Raw genomic sequence first — 26,388 nt, forward strand, 5'->3', positions numbered from 1 at the left:
AAACACACACAACCCTATATACACAAAAAAATTTTTACAGCATATATATGCGTGTATTTTTTCTAATGCAATGTAAAACAAAATATAAATTAAATTATATAAATTTGAAAAAACATATGCACTACTATTTTATTTATATTTGTTATATATTATATACATTATACATAATCTACATTTATATGATGTAATAAAAATGATAATAATAATAATAGTAATAATAATAATTTAAACTCTCTCTCTCTCTCTCTCTTAGTTTTAAGTTACTTACTTTTTTTTTTCAATAAGTGCATTTAATGAAATCTTTTCTCTGCTTTTTACAGTCAGACATAAGGACTAATGCCACTGATGTCGGTCTAGTTGCCAAAGCCACAGACAACCTTCTGGAGAGCCTGGGATCACTGGCTGTGGAGGTAGACCTCATATTATTCACTTACCATTGAAGTCTATGAGTTTATCACTACAGATAAGGTAGAACAATCCTGAGCAGTCCTGTGAACTGTCAAAGAACTGCATGTGAGAGTTGTCTATCATAATTCAAACAAACTGCACACAGTAAGGCTCTAAAATCATCCCATAAGAGTGAAAGTGACATTTAATGGCGAGGACAACTGCTGGGCCTGTGACGCAGCAGTAAATGTGTCGCACTGGGCCTGTATGTGGCGATGGGTTCGGTAGTGTCTCATTTGCCAGCTGTAGCAGTGCACAGTGGGAGGAAGAGAAAGTTTTTTCAGCTCCCAGCTGAACAGATATACAACCAAGCACAGCTGAACAAGCATCCAGAGAGAGAGAGTAACACAATCTACTCGGCAGTCAGTTTCCAAAAACCGCAATAAAGATGTTTGCTTAACGCAGTGAGATGGGCGTTCATGACCTGTTTGTCCATACAAAAGCCCCTCTGTTTTCTTCTCAACTGAGAGGGAAATCTTTGGCTACGAGTCTAAGTGAATGGAGCAACCCACTGCTCTAGTTTGCTGGCTCACTTTCACGTTTGAGACGGATAGTGAATTCCAGTAACCTTTCAATGTGTTGGTATGAGACTGGATGAAGTGCAAAAACATTTTCTTGATCAGTATTTGTGTCTTGTTTTCCGGTAAAAAATATCTAGGCAACCTTAAAACAAGATAAATACTTGAAAAGCAAAATTACAGAAGAGATATGGAACTATTAAGGCTTGTATATATTTCTCTCTCTCTCTCTCTCTCTCTATATATATATTATAATTTATATATAAAATAATGTTCAAAAGTTTGGAATAATTAAGGGTGTTCAATTATATAAAAAAATGTTTTCTATTTTAATATCCTGTAAAATTTAATGTATTCCTGTGATGCAAAGCTGAATTTTCAGCATCATTACTTCAGTCATCAGTGTCACATGATCCTTCAGAAATCAATCTAATATGCTATATATCTAATTTGCTGCTCAGGAAACATTTCCCATTATTATCAGTGCTGATGCTGCTTACTACTTTTTTTTTCAAGAATCTTTGATAAAAAGATTTTTATTTTTTTTATTTTTTTTTAAATAGAAATCTTTTGTACCATTAGAAATGTCTTTAATGTCACTTTTGATCAATTTAATGTGTTATTGCTGAATAAGCTTACTTGCAACAGCATTTAGAATGGTTGTGCATCATGATTTCCACAAAAACATTAAGCAGCAAAAACTTTTCTTATTTCTTGTGCACCAAAGCAGCATATTAGAAATGAATGAGTTTGTTCTATTTATTCTGGAAATAAGAAAAAAAAAGCAGTTTGCCTATGAAGTTCGCCTATTCCCCTCCCCTTTGTGATGTTTATATGGCACTTTATTCCTTCTTGATTTCTTGCTCTCTCCCCCTCTGTGAGAGTGTTTTGTTTTTGCAGTAGGACATCTGTTGCACCCTCCGCCCTCCATTCTCTGTGCACTTTTACACAAAATTAGCAGCACGCGACTTGTTTGCTTGCTGAGTCAGATCCGTAAGGCTCTCATGGTTTTATCCTGCACAGTTAGTTTTATCCACACCTGCATTAAAATTAATGACCTGGAGAAGCAATTCTCTACTCAGTCGATATCTTCGAAATACTAACCTACTGCTTACTGGATACTGCCTACTATTTTTTGTTTAACTGTACGCACCATGTACTCTGTCTGTATACATACTGTATTCTACAGTAAAAGCAAGAGTAGTGTGCTTAGCAAAACATGTTTGTATTTCTCTTACCTCCAAAGATTCAAGTTGACTCGAGATTGAAAATGCACCTGTAGGAAAGAAAAATCACTAATAAGATGTTTCAGTTGTTTCTCTTAGACAGCAGTCAGATTAAATGGAGACACACTTGAGACTTTTTCTTAAGATTTATAATAAAAATTTAAGTTTTCTCGGGGCAGTTGGGTTTGTTTAAATGTGAAATGTCGTGACCAGCATAGAATAACATTTCTTTTCCTGTCAGCCAACCTCGAAAAGCAAACCTCCCAGCTTAGAAATGCATTTATGATAGACTTTTATTTTATTTTTTACAAAACCCTTTGTGCGCTGAAAAAGCAGAACCAGCTTTTCATGGGAGGGTTTGTTTGTCTAAAGCGAGTTGTGTTAGGTTTGACAGGCCCTTGGGGCATTGGCTCTCTGGATTCAGGATTGTTGGGTAAAACTTCTAATCATAAGTTAGACAATGACAGTAGCTGTCAATAAAGGGATAGTTCTCCCAAAATTACAATTCTTGTTATTTATGCACCCTTATGTTGTTCCAAACCCATATGACTTTCTTTCTTTCTTCAGTGAAACACAAAAGGAGATGCTTGTTTCGCTTCTTTTCAATTAGAATGAATAGAAACTGGAGCTTTCATGTTTCAGAAAGGACACAAAAGCACCATAAAAGTATCATGATAGTAGTCCAAACGTGTGCACTATATTCCAAAGATCCCACGGATTTGTGAATCATTCGATTCAGTTCACAAAAACAGTCTGAATGATGAATAATGAAAAAAAAATACCATATGAGTTTGGATCTACATGAGGGTGAGAAATGATGAGAGAATGTACCTTTTTTGGGTCAACTAATTGTTTTAAGATGCACACCAATTTAGTATTAAAAACCGACATGCCTGTTTAACAAACTAATGGAAACCTCTTAAGTAAATTTGTTATGTGATTACATATCAATCAGCCTTCTTGACTCCAATTATAATTGTCTGTCATTCTTTCAGCTGGCCAGTATGAGGAGCTGGAGTGACCTGCGAAACGAAATCTTGTTTCTGACAGAAAACGCCACCGACTCACCGAGTCTGATGTACCAGGCTGTGTCCCGAATCGTGTGTGGACATCCAGAAGGCGGTGGCCTCAAGATCAAATCCCTCAACTGGTACGAGGACAGCAACTTCCAGGCACTGTTCGGCAGCCACAACGACAGTGATGACGAACCGGTTTCAGTCTATGACAACACCACCAGTACGTCAAAGCTACAACAGTGTTATTTCGTTTTTTTATTATATAATATTATAGTTTTTATTAATATTTAGAATTAGCTTTTATTTAAATTTTTTTAGTCATGTTTTGTCCTTTTGTCATTTTTATTAGTTTTTTAATATTTTTATTTTATTAATATTTCTATTTAGCTTTAATTTATTTTAGATTTCATTTTTAATTTTAGTAATTGTAATACTTCAGTTTCAGTTAATTTTCAAGGCAACATTTATAATTTTTTTTAAGTTAAAATTTTTATACTATATTTAATTCTGATAAATCTTGATATATCATAAAATACTTTTCTATGTCCCAGGGCAGGTTGATGTTTAAAAAAATAATCAATACAAAATACAAAAAATGTATGTTATTTTATTGCGGCTTTATTTCAGTTAACTAAAACACTTTTTTATAGTTTTAGTTTTAGTTAACAAAAACAGCCCTGATCTACAACAGAAATGAACATGCTTTTTCAACAAAATGCATTGCGCTTGAAAGAAGATTCTAGCATACTGCATAATAGATATGCAGTATGATGCAGAGTATGGGACATTAAATGAATGCTTCTTTAATGCATATTCTCATGTATTGTGCTTCTAGCTCCGTACTGTAACAACTTGATGAAGAACATGGAAGCCAGTCCCATCTCTCGAATGATCTGGAGAGCATTGAAACCTCTCCTGATGGGGAAGATCCTCTACACGCCACACAGCCCTGCAACACAGAAGATCATTCATGAGGTAACCTTCCAAAAAAAAAAAAAACCCCTTTTGTGCATGGTACTTTCAATGATTTGTTGATTAACACCCTTGTTCTTTCCCAGGTCAACAAGACATTTCAGGAGCTCGGAATTCTACGAGATTTAGGAGGAATGTGGGAAGAAGCCAGACCGAAGGTTTGGAATTTCATGGAGAACAGTGAAGAAATGGATCTGATGCGGGTATGATATGCCTTACTCTCATTACTGCTCCCATGTGGCTGAAAGTTGCAGTGCAAAACTGGAACTAGTCAACATTACCAATGTTGAAGCTAATTTTAATTTCCATTTCTTTGTTCTTCCAAACTCAGACGCTTCTTCGAAACAATGCCACTGCTAGTTTTTTCAGTGCCCAGTTGGCTGGGACTCAGTGGAGCGTGGAGGATGTTACAAGATTCTTGTCTAAGCACTCCGAGGACACGTGTCCCCATGGAACGGCATTTACGTGGCGGGACGTCTTCAATGAGATGGACCAGGCCATTATGAGCATATCCCGTTTCATGGAGGTCAGAACACCTCTCTTTCATGCTACCTTTTCCTTTCTTTTCTCCTCCCACACGTTTCCTTTCCATCTCATAATCCATCTGTCTCCCACATACATACTTTCACATAAAACACATCATGATTCCCATAGCACATGCATGTCACAACCAGCTGGATTTCACGTTTGCCGGGAGAAAGGCACATGCAAAACGTGTTTGGATGTCCTGTTCCATGAATTGTGTGGGATTTTGAGTTTTGAATATGTCTAATTCAGCAATATGACGTATGTTAGTAATCCAAAATGAGATGTGAAAGATAAAAAGGAAGTGAAAATCAACTTGAATGTAGATTAAAGAGATGTATAACATGACTGGAGAAGACAAACAACATGCAGTCATTTTGAATGGGTCAAAAGTTCCCTTTTACAGTAATACAAGACCAAGCTAAAGACTATTACAGGTCAAATAGATTATTTTAGTTCAGTTATAAAAGTTATTCATTAAATCACACACCGTAGCATGTTTATAGTCTAATACAGTCAAATAAAATCAATTCACTATCTAATAAAGACACATTGTGACTTAATGGTGTTGTTTTTTACAGTGTGTAAACCTGGATAAACTTGAACCTGTGAGCACAGAGGAGAAACTGGTGAACGAGTCCATAAGTCTCCTGGATAACAGAAAGTTTTGGGCAGGAATTGTGTTTCTGGACATGCAGTCCAACAGCTCTGAACTTCCCCCACACGTCAATTACAAGATCCGCATGGACATTGACAATGTGGAGCGCACAAACAAGATTAAAGATGGGTAAGTCAAGTGTTTTCTTTTCTTAACTGCCCAATGATGGAGACTAGATAGTATGCTGTGAAATCACATGCTTATTGTGTTTTTTTGTTGGCAGGTATTGGGATCCTGGTCCCAGGGCTGATCCGTTTGAGGATTTGCGGTATATTTGGGGAGGATTTACTTACCTTCAGGATGTAGTTGAACACAGCATCATCAGAGCAGTTACTGGGACCAAAGAGAAGACTGGTGTTTACATCCAACAGATGCCTTATCCATGTTACGTAGATGATATGTAAGCATTCCACAGCACTGCAAATAAACCTAATCGAATAACAGAGATGACAAATTATGAAGGGAATGTTTTTAAACAGAAAAAAAATACACTGCATGCTTGTCCAGATTGCTTTATGCTAGCCTTTCAGTATGTTCTATAACAGTAGGAACAGTTATTAAAAATTCCCCTCTTTTCTTGTAGTTTCCTTCGCATTATGAGCCGTTCCATGCCACTTTTCATGACTCTGGCCTGGATGTACTCAGTGGCCATCATCATCAAAGGTGTCGTCTATGAGAAGGAGGCCCGGCTCAAGGAGACCATGAGGATTATGGGATTGGACAATGGAATCCTGTGGTTCAGCTGGTTCATTAGCAGCCTCATCCCTCTTCTCATCAGCGCAGGCCTGCTGGTTCTTTTACTCAAGGTACTAAAAAGACATCAGCAGATCTTAAGACAGGTTGTTTTCTAGGGAGCACACTTTTTCCATTACAAAAAACATTCAGTAATCAATTACAATTATTACAAATTATTTATACTGTATTGCAATTTTGACTTTTTTCCTGTTTTAGGATTTTTTATGTTAGGAGTGCTAAGTGACTTTATGGCCATTATTCTTCCATCATCCCTTAGTGTTATTTGATCTGAATATATTTTTTTTATTGTACCACTTATTATTATTATTGTTGTTGTTGTTATGATTAGTAGTAGTAGTAAAACTATTACAAAAAAAAAAAAAAGATTTTTTTTTACTTTTGCCTTGGCAACTAACTGATATAAAACAAGTTGATGTACCAAAATTACTAAAACTGAAATAAAAAATACATTAAAGCTAAATTGAAATATGAAAATAAATAAAATATGAAATATGAAAATAACATATATGACAAATAATGACAAAAGCACATAAAATGATTACAAACTAAAATAAAAATAAAAAATTGAAAATATAAAAGTTAAAGCATTAATTCAAAATATCAATAAATACTATAATATTTAATTAATTAATTAATTAATAATACTAATGTACAGTAACACTAATTATTTTTATTATCAATGTTATTTTAGTATATTTAAGATACTATTATAGTTTTTAATAACATTTTGAATATTTTATTAATATTTACATTTTCATTTTTAAGTTTCAGTAATTTTGTTGTGTTTTTGCAGTTTTTGTTTTACATATATATATATATATATATGTGTGTGTGTGTGTGTGTGTGTGTGTGTAACAAAAACTACTAAAACTTAATTTAAAAAATAAATTTTTATTTCTGTTAGTTTTAGTTGTATATATAAAATATACCCTGTAGTAACCCTGATTATTATTATTAATTGTAATAATGAATATTATTCATTATGTGGTATTCTTTAAGAAATCGTCATTAATAGAAGCAAAACAGAGATAATGACCCTGATTTCTTTTACCTTTCCAGATGGGTAATCTCCTGCCCTATAGTGACCCTGGCGTAGTCTTCCTCTTCCTCGGGTCATTCGCCGTGGTAACCATCATGCAGTGTTTTCTGATCAGTACGGCGTTCGCACGTGCCAACCTGGCAGCGGCTTGCGGGGGCATTATCTACTTCACCCTCTACCTGCCTTATGTGCTCTGTGTGGCTTGGCAAGACTACGTGGGCTTCACTGCCAAAGTCATCGCTGTAAGTTTATGACCATCTGCAAAAAATGTGTTAAAAAATATCAGTTACAAAGTGCAAATGTGTTTGTGTTTGTGTGTAGCGTCATCGGTTGTTGGCCAAATGCATTAGGTTGTCGTACAGTATATTGCATAAGGAAACTAATTTATACTGCTCTCCTTATCTAAAATGACCTACGGGTGCGATGAGAATATCTTAACTGTAAAATCGCACTTTAAACCCATTGTAGGCTTTGGTTCCTGACTCTAGATTACAAGGAATCTACGCTCTGTGTTCCTGTTGAAACTAGTTAAATGCTTGATAGATTAAAGATAGATTAAATATCTGGGCCACTAATACAAGAGTTCAGTTAGAGGTGAGCCAGCGTTACTGAGATTACTTTGACCAAAGCACTTAACCCTAGGCGGATTGATCCTGCGCAGTTACCTGGTTACTTGTCATTAAACTGACTTACAGTAGACTTACTGCATGAACTCCAGGTCCTGCTGGAACAACCTGAGATTAAATGTCCAACTCAAGGTCACAAAGGTAATAGGGAATCTCTGTCAGTACATTTATATTCACTTTGAAAGCAATTTGAACTATTTGAGGTACACTAAAACAATATATATATATATTTTAAGGTCATATAAATGATTTAATATGACTCATTTTTTACTCTTTTTTTTTTTTAACTCAATGTTTTTTATCTTGTTTTCCAGTAAAAATATCTAAACATTCTTTATTGACAATTTACTTTAGAACCAAAATCATGTAAGATATTAATCAAAATTATCAAAATTAAGTGAGTTGATGCTTCAACTGAGTAAAAAAAAATAATTTTGCCTTTTGAATTAAGTCCCCCTCAAATTACTTATTTTGGATCAAGAAACCTTGACTAACATTATACGTGTACTACAGGGTGGACAAAACAACACAATTTACATCTAATTTGGTTGTGTCCACAGAGCTTACTGTCTCCAGTGGCATTTGGATTTGGCTGTGAGTATTTTGCCCTGTTTGAGGAGCAAGGTGTGGGCATCCAATGGAATAACCTCTTCTCTAGCCCCATGGAAGAAGACAACTACAACCTCACCACCTGCCTCATCCTCATGTACTTTGATGCCTTCCTGTATGGGGTCATGACCTGGTACATTGAGGCAGTGTTCCCAGGGCAGTATGGCATTCCCAGGCCATGGTACTTCCCTTTCACGAAATCCTACTGGTTTGGAGAGCGCAACACAAACAATACTAGAGCAGTTACTGGGACCAAAGAGAAGACTGGTGTTTACATCCAACAGATGCCTTATCCATGTTATGTAGATGATATGTAAGTATTCCACTGCACTGCAAATAAACCTAATCGAATAAAAGAGACTGCAAATTATGAAGGATTGTCTTTAAACTATTTCCCCTGCAGTAAAAAGACTGCTTCGTGCTAATCTTTCAGTATGTTCTGTAACAGTTGGAAGTTGAACAATTATAAAAAATAAAAAATACACTTTTTTCCTGTAGTTTCCTTCGCATTATGAGCCGTTCCATGCCACTTTTCATGACTCTGGCCTGGATGTACTCAGTGGCCATCATCATCAAAGGTGTCGTCTATGAGAAGGAGGCCCGGCTCAAGGAGACCATGAGGATTATGGGATTGGACAATGGAATCCTGTGGTTCAGCTGGTTCATTAGCAGCCTCATCCCTCTTCTCATCAGCGCAGGCCTGCTGGTTCTTTTACTCAAGGTACTAAAAAGACATCAGCAGATCTTAAGACAGGTTGTTTTCTAGGGAGCACACTTTTTCCATTACAAAAAACATTCAGTAATCAATTACAATTATTACAAATTATTTATACTGTATTGCAATTTTGACTTTTTTCCTGTTTTAGGATTTTTTATGTTAGGAGTGCTAAGTGACTTTATGGCCATTATTCTTCCATCATCCCTTAGTGTTATTTGATCTGAATATATTTTTTTTATTGTACCACTTATTATTATTATTGTTGTTGTTGTTATGATAAGTAGTAGTAGTAAAACTATTACAAAAAAAAAAAAAAAGATTTTTTTTTACTTTTGCCTTGGCAACTAACTGATATAAGTTGATGTACCAAAATTACTAAAACTGAAATAAAAAATACATTAAAGCTAAATTGAAATATGAAAATAAATAAAATATGAAATATGAAAATAACATATATGACAAATAATGACAAAAGCACATAAAATGATTACAAACTAAAATAAAAATAAAAAATTGAAAATATAAAAGTTAAAGCATTAATTCAAAATATCAATAAATACTATAATATTTAATTAATTAATTAATTAATAATACTAATGTACAGTAACACTAATTATTTTTATTATCAATGTTATTTTAGTATATTTAAGATACTATTATAGTTTTTAATAACATTTTGAATATTTTATTAATATTTACATTTTCATTTTTAAGTTTCAGTAATTTTGTTGTGTTTTTGCAGTTTTTGTTTTACATATATATATATATATATATGTGTGTGTGTGTGTGTGTGTGTGTGTGTAACAAAAACTACTAAAACTTAATTTAAAAAATAAATTTTTATTTCTGTTAGTTTTAGTTGTATATATAAAATATACCCTGTAGTAACCCTGATTATTATTATTAATTGTAATAATGAATATTATTCATTATGTGGTATTCTTTAAGAAATCGTCATTAATAGAAGCAAAACAGAGATAATGACCCTGATTTCTTTTACCTTTCCAGATGGGTAATCTCCTGCCCTATAGTGACCCTGGCGTAGTCTTCCTCTTCCTCGGGTCATTCGCTGTGGTAACCATCATGCAGTGTTTTCTGATCAGTACGGCGTTCGCACGTGCCAACCTGGCAGCGGCTTGCGGGGGCATTATCTACTTCACCCTCTACCTGCCTTATGTGCTCTGTGTGGCTTGGCAAGACTACGTGGGCTTCACTGCCAAAGTCATCGCTGTAAGTTTATGACCATCTGCAAAAAATGTGTTAAAAAATATCAGTTACAAAGTGCAAATGTGTTTGTGTTTGTGTGTAGCGTCATCGGTTGTTGGCCAAATGCATTAGGTTGTCGTACAGTATATTGCATAAGGAAACTAATTTATACTGCTCTCCTTATCTAAAATGACCTACGGGTGCGATGAGAATATCTTAACTGTAAAATCGCACTTTAAACCCATTGTAGGGTTTGGTTCCTGACACTAGATTACAAGGAATCTTCACTGGGGTGTTCCTGTTTAAACTAGTTAAATGCTGGTGAGATTACTTTGACCAAGGCACTTAACCCTAGGGTCTTCCAAGGTGGATTGATCCTGCGCAGTTACCTGGTTACACGTCATTAAAGTGACTTAAAGTAGAATTATCGCATGAACTTCAGGTCCTGCTGGAACAACCTGAGATTAAATGTCCAACTCAAGGTCACAAAGGTAATAGGGAATCTCTGTCAGTACATTTATATTCACTTTGAAAGCAATTTGAACTATTTGAGGTACACTAAAACAATATATATATATATTTTAAGGTCATATAAATGATTTAATATGACTCATTTTTTACTCTTTTTTTTTTTTAACTCAATGTTTTTTATCTTGTTTTCCAGTAAAAATATCTAAACATTCTTTATTGACAATTTACTTTAGAACCAAAATCATGTAAGATATTAATCAAAATTATCAAAATTAAGTGAGTTGATGCTTCAACTGAGTAAAAAAAAATAATTTTGCCTTTTGAATTAAGTCCCCCTCAAATTACTTATTTTGGATCAAGAAACCTTGACTAACATTATACGTGTACTACAGGGTGGACAAAACAACACAATTTACATCTAATTTGGTTGTGTCCACAGAGCTTACTGTCTCCAGTGGCATTTGGATTTGGCTGTGAGTATTTTGCCCTGTTTGAGGAGCAAGGTGTGGGCATCCAATGGAATAACCTCTTCTCTAGCCCCATGGAAGAAGACAACTACAACCTCACCACCTGCCTCATCCTCATGTACTTTGATGCCTTCCTGTATGGGGTCATGACCTGGTACATTGAGGCCGTGTTCCCAGGGCAGTATGGCATTCCCAGGCCATGGTACTTCCCTTTCACGAAATCCTACTGGTTTGGAGAGCGCAACACAAACAATACTGCAGTTCATGGAAAGAAGGGAAATGCTGGGGGTACGTTTTTTATAAGGGATACACCTGATGATTATTTTCATGTTAAGAAGCCACTGGCACATGCAGCTATGTTTAGTGACATATCTGGTTTTCAGTGGCATGTGCCAGTGGACTGTTTTGAGTTTTGAATTTGATCATTAGATATAATCTTAAAAAACAATTGATTAATTGTGTTTGTGTTGTTTTTTTAAAGCTGTCTGCATTGAAGAGGAACCCACTCACCTTGAATTGGGAGTTTACATTAAGAATCTTGTGAAGGTCTACCGTCATGGCAAAAAGCTAGCAGTCGATGGGTTGACACTTGGCTTCTATGAGGGGCAAATAACTTCTTTCCTAGGTCACAATGGAGCTGGAAAAACCACCACCATGTAAGTTCACATTTCACTTTTTATTCATAAAATAAATAAAATGTAATAAAAATGAATAAAATGTACAACTGTTTCAAATCAGCATATTAGAATGATTTCTGAAGGATCATATGGATTGGAGTAATGGCTGCTTTCTTTTTGGTTACAATATCTAACCCTCCAATTTGCCTTCAATGTTTTAGGTCTATCCTAACTGGCCTTTTCCCTCCCACCTCTGGCACTGCATATATAATGGGCAAAGATATTCGCTCAGAGCTCAGTTCGATCAGACAGAGCCTCGGAGTGTGTCCACAACACAACGTCCTCTTTAGCATGTAAGTGCTTTAATCAGACCCTGCAAGAAAAATGATGTGAAAACAAGTCACATATTAGTTGATGTTAAGGTTGTATAAATCAGTTCTGTTGATGCTAATCCACCTTTTGCTTGGCCTGGTGTATTTCAGGCTGACAGTAGAAGAGCACATCTGGTTCTACGCCCGTCTGAAGGGTCTGTCTGAGGAGGAAGTGAAGGCTGAGACGGAGCAGATTCTGACTGATACCGGCCTTCCACAGAAACGCAAATCCAGGACCAGCCAACTGTCCGGTGTGTAGCATTATGACCTCTGAAATTTTGATTTGTTAGTTGTTTGATTTGTTGCAAACTTACACTTTTGTGCTCCTTAGGTGGTATGCAGAGGAAACTCTCGGTAGCCCTTGCTTTTGTTGGAGGGTCAAAGGTTGTTATTCTGGACGAGCCCACTGCTGGTGTGGACCCATACGCTCGAAGAGGCATCTGGGACCTTCTTCTGAAGTATCGTGCAGGTAACTACCCCATTCGTTTTGTATTTAAAAACAAAGAAAATGCCATCAGATCTTATTGAATCATTGAGGACTTTTGGTATTTTTTAGGTCGGACTATCATTCTTTCCACCCATCATATGGATGAAGCGGATATTCTGGGCGATCGTATTGCTATCATCTCCCATGGAAAGCTTTGTTGTGTGGGCTCTTCGCTCTTTCTTAAGACTCAACTGGGAACTGGATACTATCTTACCTTGGTGAAGAAAAACACGGAGCCTTCTCTCAGTTCTTGCAGGAACTCGAGCAGCACTGTGTCCTTTGTTAAGAAAGTAAGCACACTTCAGTTTGCAAAAACACCCAACGAAAACATTGATTAGTTGTTAAGCTAACATGCTAAACACTGTTGTTTCATTGGTTTTCTAGGATGACAATGCATCTGAGAGCAGTTCGGATGCTGGTCTAGGTAGTGACCAAGAGAGCGAAGCCGCCACAGCGATTGGTAAAACACCACAAGACCTCAAACTTTAAAATGATGGATAACTTTTCAGTTCATCACATTATAACTGAATCTTATAATGTGTCTGAATTACTAAAGTTTTCACTTTGTTCAATATGTTCTGTAGGAACTACATGGCCCGAATCTCCTGTTGTTCCTGTTGATGTGGCCCTCATCTCCAGTCTAATCCTGAAGCACGTTCCCGCGGCCCGCATGGTGGAAGACCTTGGTCATGAGATCACATATGTGTTGCCATACGAGTCTGCCAAAGATGGTGCATTCGTTGAGCTCTTCCATGACATGGATGATCGCCTCGCTGACCTTTGCATTTCAAGCTATGGTGTCTCAGATACTACACTTGAAGAGGTACGTGTAGCTTGTCTTGGTTTTTATCTGTCAAGAAAAGCTTTAGGATGCTAGCTGGGATTTTTGACAACATGTGCAAGTTACTAATGATATTTCTTGTTTGTCTTTATAGATTTTCCTTAAAGTGGCAGAGGACAGTGGAGTTGACACAGAAATCATCTCAGGTAAATTTGTACCTCACTATTAGCTGTCTAGTAAATGGAATAAGCAGTTAAAAGACAAAAAATCCCGTAAAGATCTCTTGTATTATTAATTTTGTTAGATGGAACTCTGCCAGTGCGCAGACATAGACAACACTCATTTGGTGCTGACCACCAGAGCTGCCTCAAACCCCTGACTGAAGATGAAAACTTTGACTGCAACGACTCTGATGGTGATCCAGGTAGACCTTAAAGCCCTAAAACATCTATACTGTATCATTACAGTAGAGTCAGCCAAATATCTTCTTCATTTGTTTGGGTTTAAATGTGTCGTTGATATATTTGATCGCCAGAATCGAAAGAGACAGACTATTTGAGCGTTTCCAATGGGAAAGGATCATTTCAGGTGAAAGGCTGGAGTTTGAAGAGGCAACAGTTTGTGGCTTTGTTGTGGAAGAGATTGCTTTATGCTCGCCGCTCAAGGAAAGGCTTCTTCGCACAGGTAGGAATGAGAAATATAGTCAATAACAAAAACTAAACCTAGGCTGGGTTTACCAAAATCATCGTAAGTACAGGTGCATCTCAATAAATTAGAATGTCGTGGAAAAGTTCATTTATTTCAGTAATTCAACTCAAATTGTGAAACTCGTGTATTAAATAAATTCAATGCACACAGACTGAAGTAGTTTAAGTCTTTTGTTATTTTAATTGTGATGATTTTGGCTCACATTTAACAAAAACCCACCTCAGTCTGTGTGCATTGAATTTATTTAATAGACGAGTTTCACAATTTGAGTTGAATTACTGAAATAAATGAACTTTCCACGACATTCTAATTTATTGAGATGCACCTGTAGATAATAGAAACTGTTAGTGCCAATTGTTTCTACGATTCCCAAAAACAACGTAAGCCTAAGTAGATTGGATGCACTATTGGTGCCAATGATTTCTATGATTCCCCAAAACATTGTAAACCTAAGTAGATTGTAAAGACTACTGATGCCAGTGGTTTCTAAAATCTAGTTAGGCTCATGCTACTTTTGGGAAACGCAGCCCATGTCAGTACAGTTCAGTTTTGATCAACTCACTTTGATTCTCTTTGCAGATTGTTCTTCCCGCTGTGTTTGTATGCATCGCTCTGGTGTTCAGTCTTATTGTGCCACCATTCGGAAAATATCCCAGCCTGGCTCTTAATCCCTGGATGTATGAAGAACAGTTTACTTTCATCAGGTATGATAAGGACAACATGCCCTACTCAACATAAATTTAAAAAGTTTGCATGGAACCATTTAGATTAAATAGGGTCTTTCTTTGTCACAGTGATGATGCTCCACATGATATAAGCACACAAAAATTACTCAACGCTTTGTTAGATGATCCTAGCTTTGGAACGCGATGCATGGAAGGAGAACCAATTCCGTAAGTAACTTACAGTATATGACACATTTTTTTGTAACTGCTATTATTTTTTATTCAGGAAAAAACTAAGCTTGTCTTCTCCCATGGTTTCAGTGATGCTCCCTGTACAATGGGCGATGAGGAATGGTCTACTCCAGAAGTGGCAGAAAGTGTGATGGACATTTTCACATCAACAAACTGGACCATGGACAACCCATCGCCTGCTTGCGAGTGCAGCTGTAATGGTAAAAAGAAGATGCTCCCAGAATGCCCTGCTGGTGCAGGTGGACTGCCACCTCCTCAGATTAAGATCAGTGAGACTGAGACCCTCCAGAACCTGACGGGACGAAACATCTCAGACTATCTAGTGAAGACCTACGCACAGATCATTGGGAAAAGGTTTGGCCTGATTGTCTATCCAAATGAACTGAAATAGTTCAGCAGCATCATTCAACACATTAACGGATTGTTTCTTTCATAGCTTAAAGAACAAGATATGGGTGAACGAATTCAGATATGGAGGATTTTCATTGGGTGCTAGAAGCACTCAGGTACTTCCTCCTGCTGAGGAGATTGATGATGCCATCTCTAGAGTCAGGGAAATCTTCCAACTGGGGAAGGTAAGCCAAAACATTGAGTCTTAGCAAATGAATCAAATAGCTCAGGAATAGTGCATGAAGTGTTTCTTATCCTACTCTTTTAGGACTCAGGATCAGCGGCCGACCGTTTCTTGAAAAGCCTGTCTGCCTTCATCAATGGGCTGGACACTAAGAATAATGTCAAGGTGAGTGACAATTGGATGACTGCCATTTCTATTTTATATTTTAAATAAGTCTACTTGGAATTATCTTTATTGGCAATTTGTTTTCAGATATGGTTCAATAACAAGGGCTGGCACGGTATTGGAGCTTTCCTCAATGTAATGAACAATGGTATCTTGCGTGCCAGCTTGCCGCCTGGCAAAGACGCCCGTCAGTTTGGCATCACTACGTTCAACCATCCGCTCAATCTGACCAAGGAACAGCTTTCTCAAGTGGCCCTGTAAGCATTGAAACATTGATTAAATGAAATTTAAATAACGTTAAGTGCATTGGTCATGTTTTTCTAATCTCTGAACCCTGATTTTGGCATTTCAGAATGACTACCTCAGTGGATGTGCTGGTTTCCATCTGTGTGATCTTCGCCATGTCCTTTGTCCCCGCCAGCTTCGTTGTCTTCCTCATTCAGGAGCGAGTGAATAAGGCCAAGCACATGCAGTTTATCAGTGGAGTTCAGCCATTCCTCTACTGGCTGGCCAACTTTCTCTGGGATATGGTGAGTGTCTGGTTTTGCTTTCAAATCTCATAATGCACCACTCACCTACTTGGCTGCTGACCCAAAATTTCTAATGCACATTTCTGTCTATTTTCTGGTACAGTGCAATTATGTCGTCCCTGCTACTCTGGTGATCGTGATCTTTGTGTGCTTTCAACAAAAAGCCTACGTCTCCGCCACCAACCTGCCTGTTCTTGCCCTTCTACTGCTTCTTTATGGGTAAAAAAGACAGATCAAGACATTCACTTATATAAAAAATACCAGCTCAATATGGTGATAATTTATGTAGGTACTGACAATATACTCCATAAATAGAAACAGAAAACACAGCTTATGAACTATATTTATAAAAGAAATAATAAAACGGGGGAAAACACATATTATAAAGTATGTTTGGGGACATTTTTTAAAGAAAATTTCAAATAGAAATATAATATAGGAGAAAAACAGATTATACAGCATATTTGGGGACATATTCTGAAGAGAATGTGAAATAGAAATAGATTGAAGACAATGTGAAAGAATAAAAATAGAAAAAAATTGATTACAAACTAAATTTTAAATAGAATAAAAATAGAAACATCATAACAGATATATAACATATAAATATATAACAGATACAAAATACAAAAGTACTTTTAAGTACATTTTCTGATGAAGATGTGAAATAGAATAAACATAAGAAAAAATGAATTATAAAGTACATACAGGTACATTTTCTGAAGATAATTCAGAAAAAAAAACTTGTTATAAACCACATATCAAATAAATGTAGAACATATACATATATAGTATGTTTAGAAATATTTTCTAAAAATTATGTGAGTGGTGCTCGTCTTTGCAAAATATGTCTCTTAGATAGTCTGATCCCTAGACATGGCTGGGGGTCCCACATGGGGCCTCTTTATATTTCCTTTAGTGAAAGAGCACACCCACTTCTACTGTATGTATAAATTCTGCAGATATGGAAAGACCCCTTTGGGGCCCTGTATGGGATTATACATTATACTTTACAAAGCACACAATCTGGGAATCTTCCCTAGCGAAAAGAGCCCTCCCTCATGTCTCTATGATATTGTGATACCTAGATATGCTTGGGGCCTGACATGGGGCCTCAATACACTGCCAATTTGCACATAACCTTTTCCCTGGTAATAAATACTTATTCTTGTCTCTCTTCAGATGGTCCATCACTCCTCTTATGTACCCGGCTTCATTCCTCTTCAAAATCCCAAGCACCGCTTACGTGGTTCTCACTAGCGTCAACATCCTCATTGGGATCAATGGCAGCGTGTCCACTTTTGTCATGGAGTTATTTGGAAATAATGTAAGAAATTACTTTTTTGGTTTCATCCTAATGCCATCTTGCTATTTGCTATTCTTAGCAGTAATTTACAAGCACATATAATGATTTCTAATGTCTTCAATCCCTTCTGCAGGAGATTGGTGGCATTAATGACATCCTGAAGAACGTTTTGCTCATCTTTCCACATTTTTGCCTGGGTCGAGGTCTCATCGACATGGTGAAGAATCAGGCCATGGCTGACGCTCTGGAGAGATTTGGTAAGATTAGCTAGCTCCACTTTAAATTTTCATTTTTTTGACAGATTACCAATATAAGAGCAATGAATTCCAGAGTTTGACCTCATAGGCTTGATCTGTGTCTACTGTATTAACTGTAACTACTGCAAGGGTAAATATTACCTTGCTGAATGCTCTCTTACCTTGCATTAGGTGAGAACCGTTTCCGTTCTCCATTGGAGTGGGACATGGTGGGCAAGAATCTTTTTGCTATGGCTGTGGAAGGAGTGGTTTTCTTCATCATCACAGTCCTTATCCAGTACCGTTTCTTCTTTGAACCCAAGTAAGCAACATCACAAGATGATATTCTAAAACAAATTACATTTATATGAATTGCTAATGAAATTATGGATTAGAAGATTTAGAAGATCTAATATGGTTTGATCATTTCCTGCAGGTCTTTAAGTGCCAAGTTGAGTCCGATTGGAGAGGAGGATGAGGATGTGGCCAGAGAGAGGCAGAGAATCATGAGTGGAGCTGGACAGGGAGACATTCTTGAACTCCGACAACTCACTAAGGTCAGCAGAAATCCTCGGCTGATGAACACAGACATCAACATTAGTATTTCAAATTTAGTCAAATAAATGTTGCCCTCATCAATCTGTCATCCTTTTCTATTACAGGTGTACAAGCGGAAACAGAAGCCCGCTGTTGATCGTCTATGTGTTGGCATTCCTCCAGGAGAGGTAATTCATGACAGCTGCCTCATGATCAGCCTCATTTGAATGAATCACTCTTCTTCTCGTCTACTGTAAGACCACAAACTGATGTGTTTCCTTCTTCTTTCAGTGCTTCGGTCTGCTTGGTGTCAACGGAGCCGGAAAGACCAGTACTTTTAAAATGCTGACCGGAGACTGTGTGGTCACCAAAGGAGAAGCATTCTTGGCTGGGAAAAGGTACAGACAGTAAAATACAATTAGTTATTACTGTATAAGTAGCATATATGATGCTACTTCCTTACTACAGCTTAGTCTATATATATGTTGGTATGTATGTGTGTGTGTGTGTGTGTGTGTGTGTTATTTTAAGTCATAGGTTCATCTTAAAATTATGTGGATGCATTTTTTGATGACGCTGCTCCTTCTTATTTCCAGTATACTCAGAGAAATAGATGAAGTACATCAGAACATGGGCTACTGCCCTCAGTTTGATGCTATCAACGATCTGCTGACAGGACGGGAACACCTGGAATTCTACGCCATCCTGCGTGGTGTACCTGAAAAGGAAGTTTGTGAGGTGAGCAGAGCATATAAACTAACACCAGTACTTAAATAATGATTTACTCTTTTTTTTTATATATATATAATTTCATGTTATGTGACCTTTAGGGTGAATCACACTCCCAGGTCATATTTTACATATTTACCCCCCCCCAAAAAAAAAAACCCACAATGAAATTATACATGTTTAAAAAATGAAATGAGACTTATTTTTCACATTTGACATCCCAAATAAGTGCTTGGGCTGCCATAATGCTCATTACCAAAATGCAAAAAAAAAAAAAAATACAAGTATTTATACAGGCTTTAGTGTATGCTGATCATTGTACAAAAATATTTTTGTATTTTGACCATTAAGCACATTTTCCCATTGATTGATTTAAACTTAAAAAATACACAAAAAAATATGAAAAAGGGAAAAAGGTAATGTACTATAGTAATGACAAATCATCATTAAAGGGGTGGTTGACTGCTTTTTTTCTTTGTTTGATTGTGTTTATGGGGTGCAGTGTAACATGTTTTCATGCTTAATTTTTTTTTAAAACGCCTTATTTTTCATATATTTTACCTTTATTGTAAGCCGCTGTCTCCATTGTCATTTGAACGGCCGGTTGACTTCCTGTTTCTGATATCACTCCCTCAGAAATACGCAATGGGCTCAGATTGGTTTGTTGGCCCAGTGTGTTGTGATTCGTTAACCGCGTACTGCACTTTGTCCGGAACATGGCCCCGCCCCCTTCGTTGCATGTTCCCGGGGGCGGGGTTTATGTACATTTCTGGGTTTGTGATGCAACAAACCCGGCAAGTAGCTCGTTGTAGTCCCTACGAGCCGTTTTTGTAGGCATTAAACTACCAGAATTTTAAAAGACGATATCCATTTGCAGCGCCGTAACTTTGCAGATATTGTTTATGCTCAAACAGCAACATTACACACTAACTAACGATTAAAAAAGTGAAATCGCAATCAACCACCCCTTTAAGAAAACAATGAAATTTAAAAAATAATGGTAATGACAATTTGAGGGATAATGTAAAACAGACATTTTTGTTTTTTATAATAGAATAGTATAGAATATAATTTTTCTTTTGATTTTGAGGTAAATGTGACCTGGAAATGTTTTGTGAGATTAACCGTAATAGGAAGTGTTGTTAGTTTTACTGATGTGTTGTACCTTGGGCAGGTGGCAGAGTGGGGAATCCGTAAACTGGGCCTCGTAAAGTACGTGGACAAGAAAGCAGGAAGCTACAGCGGTGGCAACATGCGCAAACTCTCCACCGCCATTTCACTCATTGGAGCCCCACCAGTGGTCTTCCTGGTATGTGCAACACACACATGTACACACAAAGACACTTTCACAACTGGCTCAAAGTCTTATGCTTCCTAGGGTGAATGTCTGCAAACTAATCAACAAAAACAACATAAGTCTGGATCATATGACCACTGTTTGATTATTCTCTCAGCTGGGTTTCCCGCTCTCGTTGTATAAACCCCTAGAGCTAAATTACCCTGAACTCTTTAGCCTTCGCCTTCAGAGAGGCCTCATAGTGGGTTGATCACACAAAGATCACATAAGAACGCTCAAGAGTCAGCAAGCCTGTTTCGGTTCACTTGAGTGTGCAATACACGTGTGAGGAAGAGATGGTGTTCTTCCCGCCGATGTTGCTGTTCAATGTGTGTTTCCTATGGCCGAAACTGAGTTTTGCTGTGCTTTTGGTTACAGGACGAGCCCACCACTGGAATGGACCCCAAAGCACGACGAGCACTGTGGAACTGCATCCACAGTGTCATCAAAGAGGGACGCTCTGTCCTACTTACCTCACACAGGTACATTGACCAGACGTTTCCTAATACAATTACAGTTTATGCACTTAAACTAAACACTAACAGTCAGCTAATGTTATAGATAAGCACATTAAGTGAGCTATTGCTAAACAGCAGCGCTGACAGCATTGATGATAGTATTGTTTTCCTCTAAAATGTTCATGTCTTAGTTTTTTATCTTATATTTTTGCAGAGTTTAGACTTCTACCATCTATCACTAGGGGGCAGTATTTCATCTGTTTTCTTCCATACTAACCTGCATTCTGTTCACTCTTAGCATGGAAGAATGTGAAGCGCTGTGCACCAGGATGGCCATCATGGTGAACGGCAGGTTCCGCTGTCTGGGTAGCGTCCAACACCTGAAGAACAGGTACGATCATGAATGATAGAGTGTAGCAGCCGAGTTTCGGAAGTAAGAATCCCTTTCATTTTCTCCATTCGGGAATTGGATAGACAGACCTACCGTGAGATATGAGGTTGTTAATTGATCATCTCTGCTTTGTTGAAGCTGTCAGTTCCCATTATTCCAACTTATTTGTCCTCACTGCAGAACACAAGATCCAGGGGGCGTGGTTGGATCCAGATCCAACTCCTCCCACCTTACATATACCTAAACCTACCAATCTCCACCCCCTAGATGTGGATCCAACCATGCCCCCTGGATCTTGTGTTCTGCAGTGAGGGGCTACTGACTTATTTTTAAATAATCATGTGTTAGTGAAATTCTTAGTGAAAAACTACATTACTCATGTGTGGCGCACAGGTGATGCTCATTATCACTCAAGTCACCGGCCTCGCTTCGTTCCCACGGCTCTCGGCCCCACCCCACTCGTCACATCATGATTCTGCAGAGAAATCTCTTCCAATCAGAGAACCGAAACAAGCAAACTGCCCCAAAAGAAAAACTACTTAAATATTTACAATAATAATCATAGTTAAATATTTGTATATATGTGCATATATGCAAATATACACATATATACAAATATATATATATGTGTATATTTGTATATATGTGCATATTTTGCAATAAACATAAAATGTTATTCCTATATACACTAGCAACACCGGCAACAAATTAAGTTATTTTTCTGTCATAATAATCAATTTTGTCATTCCCAATGCTTCATGGGATTGTAGTTCTTTCCCTCATTAAGTACACAGCCCTTTTGTCTTTTTGTCCAATTTTCATATATTTTTTTGGCTCCAAATCAAAGTTTGTGATGTTGTGATTCACCTCATAGCTAGTTGGTCTGGTTCATGGCTTATTTAAGCTATTTAAAAGTACAATGGGCGCACAGGTGATGCTCATTATCACTCACGTCACCGGCCTCGCTCCGTTCCCACGGCTCTCGGCCCCACCCCACTCGTCACATCATGATTCTGCAGAGAAATCTCTTCCAATCAGAGAACCGAAACAAGCAAACTGCCCCAAAAGAAAAACTACTTAAATATTTACAATAATAATCATAGTTAAATATTTGTATATATGTGCATATATGCAAATATACACATATATACAAATATATATATATGTGTATATTTGTATATATGTGCATATTTTGCAATAAACATAAAATGTTATTCCTATATACACTAGCAACACCGGCAACAAATTAAGTTATTTTTCTGTCATAATAATCAATTTTGTCATTCCCAATGCTTCATGGGATTGTAGTTCTTTCCCTCATTAAGTACACAGCCCTTTTGTCTTTTTGTCCAATTTTCATATATTTTTTTGGCTCCAAATCAAAGTTTGTGATGTTGTGATTCACCTCATAGCTAGTTGGTCTGGTTCATGGCTTATTTAAGCTATTTAAAAGTACAATGTGTTTTGAATCGAATTTCAAAAACAATGACTCAAATCAAGAACATGAAGCATAAAGCATACATTACTTTTTAGACATGTCTAGGAGAGTTTTGATGCATATATATATGACATCACTTGCTCCTCTTGCAGATTTGGAGATGGGTACACCATCATTCTGAGGGTTGCAGGGCCAGATCCTGACCTGCAGCCGGTGATGAAGTTCATTGAGAGCGAGCTGCCGGGAAGCACCCTGAAAGAAAAACACAGAAACATGCTGCAATACCAGCTCCCCTCCTCCCTCACCTCCCTCGCTCACATCTTCAGCATCCTCGCTAAGAACAAAGAGTTTCTCCGGATAGAGGACTACACCGTGTCCCAGACCACTTTGGACCAGGTGAGGGGGCATTTCCAACCCTAAAATATCTCAGGCACATTTCCGAGTAGGGTTTCTCGTGTGTGTTGCACAGTGACCCCTACTGGGGACAAGAGGAAGTTAAAAAGCAGTCAACTGTTAAAAGGGGCAGTCATCATTTACTCTCTCTCATGTCATTCCAGACCTGTAGGACTTTATTTCTTCTGTTGAACACAAAATAATACATTTTGAAGAATGTTAGTAACCAAACAGTTTTGGGTCCCATTGTCTTCCATAGTACTTTTGTCCATACTGTTTGGTTACCAACATTCTTCAAAATATCTCATTTTGTGTTTCACAGAAGAAAGAATGTCATGCAGGTTTAGAGGGAGTAAATGATGACAGAATTTTTATTTCTGGGTGAACTATCCTTTTGGGTCACGGCCTGTTAATATTCATTAAAGACAACAAAAAATGGTATCACAACAAGGTTGTTATAGTTAATTTGTATTTTTGTGTGTGTGTGTGTCTTGCTGTGATTACTGAATACTCATCTTCCCAATCAACAGGTATTTGTTAACTTTGCCAAGGACCAAAGTGACGACCATTCAGAGAGCTCCATTCGTCGTAAAGAGACAGCGATCAACATGGCCCTCCTGAGCCCTCTGTCTATTAAAGAGAACACGGAGAAGCCAATAGAAAGCTTTGTGTGAGCCGGAGTCTCTCTTTACACTACATGCTAACAGGAGCCAGTGGATTCCACTTATTTCACAATGTTTCTGTCTGAAGATAAATGTCTTCACCGGTCAGCTGAGAGGCTGATACTGCAGCCGAGATACTCAATGCAAGTCAATGCAAAAGAAATTGAAAAGACTTCTTTCGTGTTTCTAGCATGGCTGAATCTGAACCATGTTAGTCACAGTGTTAAAAACTTGAAGCCATAATTTCTGGTGTATACTGACTGCACAGACTGTATTTTGCGCAGTCGTCAATAGAGATCGATTTTCATCGTGCAAGATAATCGGGCCGATGGAGAAATGCCAATGATCAATAATTCAGGGTCAGTGTCTTTGTATTTTATTTTCTTAAGACTAGAAGACTGGGAATCACATGCTGAAGAATCATAATTGTTTGCGTGGCTAAGGGCTGAACTGCAAAACTGAAAATTGTACTATGTTAAAATGATTTTGTTTTTAATATGTCATTATTTATAAACAAGCAATTGTTTTAGATGTTTTAAAAAGTCAGAAGGGGCATTATTTTATAGGCTGTTCTATCCAAGAGTGACTTATGTTATCTTTATACATGCCTTTGTGCATGGGCAAAACAAAAAAGTGATTGATTTTGTAGGGTTTTTTTTTTTTATAAAATAATAAAATAAAGTTTATACAAGTAAGCTTTATAGTTACAATATGTAACAAATACCTCGACTGACACAGTAATCCTAGGGGATGCTCCTGGATTCGCATTAACAACTTCAATTCAAGAAATCAATTCAAACATACCGATTATGTGCCTTCTTTAGTAAAAGGGCATCTGGTGTGCCCTTCATTGGATCTCTGGACCATTAAATACAGAAATTCACAAACACAACACTGATTCCAGCTGTATTACATAGCCGTTCATTACAGTAAGTGTGATCTGTCCATACATTGAGTTTGGATTGTTAAATCAGTATTTTGGATCTCATTGGGATTGGCAACACCGTTGTCCGCCTTTCATCCAAGCACTTTACTCGCTGTGTTAATTGAAATTTAATTTAATGTCAAAATGTGTTAATCTCTTTGCACTGGATTCTCCACAGGCAATGGTTTTGCTGTTTTTCATTTATTGTTTAGTTTTGGTTCGGGTTCAACCAAAACGAAAGAACCAAAAAAAAAAAAACCTAAAATGACAAAAGGTTTTAGTACCAGAGTGATGTTCCTCATTTAATACCTGTTTACATTTCAAATGTATGGCTGTGGATTGTCTGTTACTTGCTTTGTACACTTAGTCTATTTACACAATAAATCATGACAATTCTACAACCCTAATACTGTTTGATCTGTGACATCACATTGGGAAATTCAACAAATGAATTATTTTCAGTGTCAATCTGCTTAAAATTTAACCAAAAGAAGCTAGATTACATCACTACATCTAATCGATGCAAATATAACACTGCTGAATTTATAATTGATTTTATTATGTAAGCATTTATTGTAGAAACATAATAACATGTTGTGAAACACTGACGTAGTTTGCAGTAGTTTGAGGATGGAAGTCTTAATGTGATGTAAAGCATTATTTTGATTCACAATCATTATTTGACCATCAGCAAAAACTTCTCAAGGAACTTGCAAGAATTAAATTTGTTTATCAGTTCACTTATCTCACGCACTGCATCAATCAAATTTCACTTCACATTTTCCTGAGTTTGGAGTCAAACCATGAAGCCATGTTATTTGATTGGTGAGAAAGCACAGGGGAACATGCGTTTGTTCTTCTGTGACACCAGGTACACTGCACTCTTCTTTACTGGAGAAAAAACACAAACAGTAACAGTAAAAAAAAAAAAAAAAAAAAAAAAAAAAAAAAAAATATTTTAAAAATAATTTTATAATATAGGTGTAGGGCCAATGTTTTTATTGTTTACGTGATGGTTCTGTGAAAATAGAAAATTTCCAAAACCTATAAAACGAATATGAATACAAAGAGTCTCTTTTAACCCCACCCCCCACCCCCCTATCTGGCTATCACTGAGAACACTTTATTATTTTACTGACATTACAGATTGTGTTTATTTGCAAAATTCAGTGGATTTCAAGGTGAAATATGGCATTTTTAGCAGTAGACAAACAAAGAGAGGAACTGCTGGTGGGGTGTTGAGGAGAAAAAAAAAAAAGTAAAAAAAAAAAAAAAAAAAAAAAAAAAAGCAAACTGTAAAATATTTTAAAAATTATTTTTCTGAGACAAAAATGATTATAATGGTATGATAATGTCTGGTGTAATGAGCTATATTTAAGATTTACCTACCGCCACCACTCTGGCATTATTATGCGATTTATGTCGTATTGCTGCCCGCTGGTCTGCGCTCTCATACCACCATAAAACATGCACTGTGCATGGAAAGAAGTATCAGAATATATATATACTTTATGTATATATATACTGTATACAAATACAAATAAATACAGCCTTGGTGAGTTAAAAAAAAAAA

General features: G+C 36.9%; 2 protein-coding genes across 4 annotated transcripts in view; one reads left to right on the forward strand and one right to left on the reverse strand.

Annotated features, from left to right (window-relative positions):
• LOC107751334 (ATP-binding cassette sub-family A member 1-like) overlaps window positions 1-24,576 on the forward strand; it is a 37,183-nt gene extending 12,607 nt beyond the window's left edge. For all 3 annotated transcript variants that reach the window (XM_016567023.1, XM_016567020.1, XM_016567022.1), the window contains 43 exons: window positions 321-410; window positions 3,187-3,427; window positions 4,043-4,182; window positions 4,266-4,382; window positions 4,511-4,705; window positions 5,286-5,491; window positions 5,586-5,762; window positions 5,946-6,168; window positions 7,178-7,399; window positions 8,344-8,705; window positions 8,891-9,113; window positions 10,119-10,340; window positions 11,227-11,542; window positions 11,736-11,910; window positions 12,093-12,224; window positions 12,354-12,493; window positions 12,574-12,711; window positions 12,799-13,019; window positions 13,114-13,189; window positions 13,314-13,552; window positions 13,665-13,716; window positions 13,815-13,934; window positions 14,046-14,194; window positions 14,798-14,922; window positions 15,013-15,111; window positions 15,205-15,489; window positions 15,572-15,710; window positions 15,794-15,874; window positions 15,962-16,131; window positions 16,227-16,404; window positions 16,508-16,623; window positions 17,587-17,731; window positions 17,844-17,967; window positions 18,139-18,268; window positions 18,383-18,503; window positions 18,609-18,671; window positions 18,775-18,881; window positions 19,080-19,221; window positions 20,387-20,521; window positions 20,927-21,030; window positions 21,305-21,397; window positions 22,988-23,231; window positions 23,759-24,576. In XM_016567023.1, the coding sequence (XP_016422509.1) occupies window positions 321-410; window positions 3,187-3,427; window positions 4,043-4,182; window positions 4,266-4,382; window positions 4,511-4,705; window positions 5,286-5,491; window positions 5,586-5,762; window positions 5,946-6,168; window positions 7,178-7,399; window positions 8,344-8,705; window positions 8,891-9,113; window positions 10,119-10,340; window positions 11,227-11,542; window positions 11,736-11,910; window positions 12,093-12,224; window positions 12,354-12,493; window positions 12,574-12,711; window positions 12,799-13,019; window positions 13,114-13,189; window positions 13,314-13,552; window positions 13,665-13,716; window positions 13,815-13,934; window positions 14,046-14,194; window positions 14,798-14,922; window positions 15,013-15,111; window positions 15,205-15,489; window positions 15,572-15,710; window positions 15,794-15,874; window positions 15,962-16,131; window positions 16,227-16,404; window positions 16,508-16,623; window positions 17,587-17,731; window positions 17,844-17,967; window positions 18,139-18,268; window positions 18,383-18,503; window positions 18,609-18,671; window positions 18,775-18,881; window positions 19,080-19,221; window positions 20,387-20,521; window positions 20,927-21,030; window positions 21,305-21,397; window positions 22,988-23,231; window positions 23,759-23,902 (6,921 nt within the window). In that variant the 3' untranslated portion in view covers window positions 23,903-24,576. The remainder of the gene's footprint in view (window positions 1-320; window positions 411-3,186; window positions 3,428-4,042; window positions 4,183-4,265; window positions 4,383-4,510; window positions 4,706-5,285; window positions 5,492-5,585; window positions 5,763-5,945; window positions 6,169-7,177; window positions 7,400-8,343; window positions 8,706-8,890; window positions 9,114-10,118; window positions 10,341-11,226; window positions 11,543-11,735; window positions 11,911-12,092; window positions 12,225-12,353; window positions 12,494-12,573; window positions 12,712-12,798; window positions 13,020-13,113; window positions 13,190-13,313; window positions 13,553-13,664; window positions 13,717-13,814; window positions 13,935-14,045; window positions 14,195-14,797; window positions 14,923-15,012; window positions 15,112-15,204; window positions 15,490-15,571; window positions 15,711-15,793; window positions 15,875-15,961; window positions 16,132-16,226; window positions 16,405-16,507; window positions 16,624-17,586; window positions 17,732-17,843; window positions 17,968-18,138; window positions 18,269-18,382; window positions 18,504-18,608; window positions 18,672-18,774; window positions 18,882-19,079; window positions 19,222-20,386; window positions 20,522-20,926; window positions 21,031-21,304; window positions 21,398-22,987; window positions 23,232-23,758) is intronic.
• An 862-nt stretch (window positions 24,577-25,438) lies between these two features.
• Window positions 25,439-26,388, reverse strand: part of LOC107751345 (protein NipSnap homolog 3A-like) — an 8,261-nt gene continuing 7,311 nt past the window's right edge. Inside the window, exons 6-7 of the mRNA XM_016567040.1 lie at window positions 26,201-26,287; window positions 25,439-25,706 (exon numbers count right to left, since the gene is read on the reverse strand). Of these exons, the coding sequence (XP_016422526.1) occupies window positions 25,630-25,706; window positions 26,201-26,287 (164 nt within the window). The 3' untranslated portion in view covers window positions 25,439-25,629. The remainder of the gene's footprint in view (window positions 25,707-26,200; window positions 26,288-26,388) is intronic.

This window comes from Sinocyclocheilus rhinocerous, unplaced genomic scaffold, assembly GCF_001515625.1.
Source record: "Sinocyclocheilus rhinocerous isolate Xijiao unplaced genomic scaffold, SAMN03320098_v1.1 scaffold1233, whole genome shotgun sequence".
NCBI lineage: Eukaryota > Metazoa > Chordata > Actinopteri > Cypriniformes > Cyprinidae > Sinocyclocheilus > Sinocyclocheilus rhinocerous.